General features: G+C 46.6%; 1 protein-coding gene across 6 annotated transcripts in view; it reads right to left on the minus strand.

Moving 5' to 3' along the window:
• ADA (adenosine deaminase) overlaps positions 1-431 on the minus strand; it is a 118,906-nt gene extending 118,475 nt beyond the window's left edge. For all 6 annotated transcript variants that reach the window (XM_037742988.1, XM_037742989.1, XM_037742985.1 and 3 more), the window contains exon 1: positions 274-431. In XM_037742988.1, the coding sequence (XP_037598916.1) occupies positions 274-388 (115 nt within the window). In that variant the 5' untranslated portion in view covers positions 389-431. The remainder of the gene's footprint in view (positions 1-273) is intronic.

A 431-nucleotide genomic window follows, 5' to 3' on the forward strand; every position in this document is an offset into this window, starting at 1 on the left:
GAGAGGGAGAGAGGGAGAGAGGGAGAGAGAGAAGTCCTGCAGGCATAATATGGGGGTATTTGACACCTCTTGTCCATCCTTGGCTTTGGGGCTCTAGCTGTAAATCTGAGACAATAGGAAATGTCCCATTAAAAGTCTGTTACACGCGTGTCCTTTACCTTAATCCTCATGATAGCCCTATATGGGAAGTGTATTAAATAGGGTAATGCTAGCTGCAATAGTGAACAGCCCACAAGATCCAGTGGCTTAACACAATAGCAGTTTATCTCTTACCTAACATTGCAAGGCAGGTGTTCTTGGTTGGAGGGCAGATTTCCTTCATATGGTGATCTGGGTGACTTCTATGTTGCAGCTTTGCCGTCCTGCAGGGCTTTGGGGTTCTCTGCATCTAGACTGGAGACAAGGATGGAGAAGCTCACCTGCTTCCTAAA

This window comes from Cebus imitator, unplaced genomic scaffold (genome assembly GCF_001604975.1).
Source record: "Cebus imitator isolate Cc_AM_T3 unplaced genomic scaffold, Cebus_imitator-1.0 Scaffold132, whole genome shotgun sequence".
NCBI lineage: Eukaryota > Metazoa > Chordata > Mammalia > Primates > Cebidae > Cebus > Cebus imitator.